Here is a 3,879-nt window from a genome sequence, read left to right as displayed (position 1 = left end):
CAATATGCCAATTAGCACAAATGGTAAGTTCCGACAGTGCCTACAAGTGTGCCTACTGGCCGCTAGATGGCAATACCGGTTTCATATGTATACACCTGGTAGCAATGCCATAAATAAAAACATTTTCTCTGTAAAATAAAAAAAAGTAGAATAATTCATATAAATTTGTTGGCGAATAATTTTCCACGGCTATACCGACATGGCAGCAAGCTACTGGTAGATGATTCAAGCAATATTTTAAAAATATTTAAAAGTTTCTTGTGCACTTACAGAAAGATTAATGAATGTTGTTTTGTGCAAAAATATTTCTTTTCCTATTTATTTTTAATATTAACTTCTTTAGTTAAAAAAGAAAAATTCCAAAATTTATCCAAGCACTGCCACGGGCCTTCCCGCTCCTTGACAAATCTAGTAATAATAATCTTTAATGTGACGTTTCCGAGTACTGCTTCTCAGTCGCTACGGCGATAATTTACTCATCCATCGAGACCGAGAAAACTGTCTTTATTTTAACATAAGTACGTTAATTTCGCTGTGACACATGTATTTTCTTATATGTACGAATTCAAAAAGATTTAAACATTCATATTCAATGTTTTCTCGCAAAATTGTATGGATATACAGACTACTAAAGTTCATTATGACATGTTGCCAAAGACTCCATGTTTAATTTTGTTTAATCCAGCAACTTTATGAACAAATATTTCGAAAAAAAGTTCGGTTAATCTAGCTGAAACTTTGTAGGGTGATGAAAGGACCATTGAAGGGACACAATATTTTTAGTTCAGTCAAAATTATAGAAACTCGATAATCATCGAACCTCCTTATTTGTTGCGTTGTTTGGTTACTTCATCTTGAAAAAATATCTTTAACCTCGAAACTAGAATGTATATGCGTTCAAAAATTTAAAGATATTTTTTCTGTGCTAAGAGATTTGCTTCACATTTTGAACATTTGTTTTTATTTAATTTGCTAAAATGTTTTGAGCAGATTAGCCATTGTAAAAATACGTGAATTGAAGTACAGTCAAACAGGAATTTGATGTCAAATTTGGGAGTAACGGTGACATTAAATCCAGAGTCTTGGAACTATTTTGTCTTTCTCATGTTTCTCTCTTTGTTTTGAGACGCCTAAGTGAGCACCACACTTGCCCCCGCAGCTCCTCTCACAAATCCCCGCCGCGCGTCGTCAATTCTTGAAAACACTAAATCCAGATTCGACTGTACTTCCATTTTTGAGAACCTTCATACTTTATTTTATTTTATTTTTTTAGTTTTTAGGATTTTAAGTTCATAAAGATAAGGAGCTTAAAAATAATAATAAATGGGCATTTTACACTGCGAAAAGTATTTAATGAAAATTGATGTATTGTAAAGGAAGTAAGTAATTAACTAGCGAAGAGTGGAATCGTAGAAGTGACGTCTATCATTTTTTCGTTTTTTCATTTGGAACGCTTTTTGTAACTAATCTTGCACTGAGTTTCACCGTTGCCGGATACGTTTGCAAAGAGTATAAACTGAAGCAATTTTGTTGTGTTTTGCATGGTTTTTTTAATGATGAAAGGAAGCAAAAGAACATCTTAAAAGTTTCACTTAAACACTTTAGATTTTCATTATTTGTTTGAAATATAATATATATATATATATCTTTCTTCTTTGGCTGAGCCAGAAAATTGAGGATTAATGAGTAACTCATTTTCGACTATTTTTGTTTTATTTTTCAGGATGACAACGAAGGTCCTGTGACCAAAAGTATTCGTCTGACGGCAGCTCTTATTCTCAGAAACCTAGTCATTTATTCTGCACATGGTAGACGGTAGGTTTATATCGAAATCCAAATACTTTTATTATCTATATTTTTTCTTTTTGTACCATAAATTCTTGATTCTTATGAAATCTGTATTTGAGGAAAGTTTAGAATCTCCAAAGCATTATCAGACTTCTTTCTATGTCTCGTTAAAAATTAAAAATTTCTTGATCAAATACGGGAAATATTTTTTGCATCATCAAATCTGTTGCAGATTTGTATAATTCTAAATGTCGGCAGGAATTTAATTTTGGGATACTGGAGTTTGTAATGCATGAAATTAAATTAAATTCTTCTATATTTTGTTTATATTCTCTTAGTCCAGGCATCTCGTACGAAGAAAGGTCTTTTTACCGTATTAGGTAGGTAATGCGCGTTTTTGTTAAAACGGATTATTAAGGGGTACTCATTGAAAGTCCAAGTTTTCTAGAAATGGCAGCCGTGTGTCCCGGAGATAGTTCTGAAAAAAGTTCCAAAAATCTTGTTTGCGTAGACTGACCCGCCCCATTGAGGTTTAGTACGATATTTTCAACACCAAAATTAAACTAGAGGAAATTCTGAAAAAGTTAAAGACAAAAAACCTATCTTCAATGGGTGCCGAGTATTTTTTTTTGACCTATTTTTCAGGCCAAATGACTCGTCTTCCATTTTTTCAAAATACTTCGCTTCTCGGTAAAGCTGCGTAAGTGGTGCAAGAGAAAAAGCTGTGAGGCAGGAAATTGTCCGTAAATCTAAGCAAATATGATCTTCTACTCTTCATAGATCAAGAGTTATGACACTTCTAAAAACATAACTATTTTGCAATTTTGAGCTATTTGTAGCCAAAAAAGTTTTTTTTTAACTTATCGTTTCGTACATATCCTATAGAAAAACGTTAATAACACAAATTATAGAGGACTAAATTCTGCGTAAAATAAAAAAATGTTTTAACTCATACAGGTCATGAATTATGACCATGAAGCTGTGCCCCTTTCCATTCAGAAGGCTCTGTATGTACTGGCAAGTGTACTGCGGCATATTTGATCATTTTGGTGGCATACATGCATTTCTAGTTCATTACAAGTTCACTGTTTTCTCCTATTTAGTTAAAAAGCAATCAATTGTTTAAATAATACGCTTCACTCTATCAATTGTGTGCATATTCAATGTATTTACTTTTTTGAAAATCACTTCCAGTATATCTGTTGTAGAAATTAAATGGAAAAAATACAAATTAACTGGATTTACATTGCTTATGAATTATTTATAAAAACTGTTATTAAAGGGATTAGTTTTATACCGTTTTATTATTTTATGTTAAGAGTGCCAAAAATTAATAAACTAATCAGCGCAGAGGAAACAATTATTTTTAATTGCTGATAATAAAAGAATATGTAAACAAATTAATTATATAATAATGTAAATGATGCAGAAACTAGTTAAATAATTGATTAATTGATTGACTGATAAAGGAATGAGTATCAAAAGATAGTCTACATCTAAGAAACTCTCAACAATGAAATGATTTCAGCCTTATCTAAAAGACATAAGTTTGCTGTAGCTCCATCGAAAATCCCAAAAGAAGAAATAATCAGCAATTTAGAATCCACAATATATACCCTTTCACCCGAAAAAGCAAATAAAATATGACGAAGGACGGCGAACATTTTACGCCAAGCTCAAGTTCCACCCTCAAACTTAACAAAACAAGAAAAAACCGCAATTAAAGAACTCAATCAAAATAAAGATATTATAATATTACCCGCAAACAAAGGCAAAACAACAATAATAATGAATAAAGAAGACTATAACAACAAAATCATGGACCTTCTAACTGACGATACATACAAAAAACTTAAAAAGGACCCCACAAAAACAATAGTCAGTAAAACAAAGACTCTTCTCAAAGACTCTAAACTTGACAGTCAAACAATATCCAACTTAATTCCTACTAATCCCATCTCTCCAAAACTTTACGGGCTCCCAAAATATTCACAAGGAAAACATTCCACTCAGACCGATCGTCAGCGCAATAAACTCACCAACTTACAACCTAGCACGTTTTCTCGCTGCAAAACTAAATCCTTTTACAGG

At 32.0% G+C, this 3,879-nt stretch overlaps 1 protein-coding gene across 7 annotated transcripts in view; it reads left to right on the top strand.

The window, feature by feature from the left end:
* The window catches only part of LOC117173390 (AT-rich interactive domain-containing protein 2), a 343,637-nt gene that overhangs the window by 329,763 nt on the left and 9,995 nt on the right, over nucleotides 1-3,879 (top strand). For all 7 annotated transcript variants that reach the window (XM_033361920.1, XM_033361921.1, XM_033361923.1 and 4 more), the window contains one exon: nucleotides 1,724-1,815. In XM_033361920.1, coding sequence (XP_033217811.1) covers nucleotides 1,724-1,815 — 92 coding nt within the window. The remainder of the gene's footprint in view (nucleotides 1-1,723; nucleotides 1,816-3,879) is intronic.

The sequence above is a fragment of the Belonocnema kinseyi genome, chromosome 5 (assembly GCF_010883055.1).
Source record: "Belonocnema kinseyi isolate 2016_QV_RU_SX_M_011 chromosome 5, B_treatae_v1, whole genome shotgun sequence".
Classification (NCBI taxonomy): domain Eukaryota; kingdom Metazoa; phylum Arthropoda; class Insecta; order Hymenoptera; family Cynipidae; genus Belonocnema; species Belonocnema kinseyi.
Note: the sequence above shows the minus strand (reverse complement) of the source record. Positions and strands in the feature narration are given on the sequence as shown.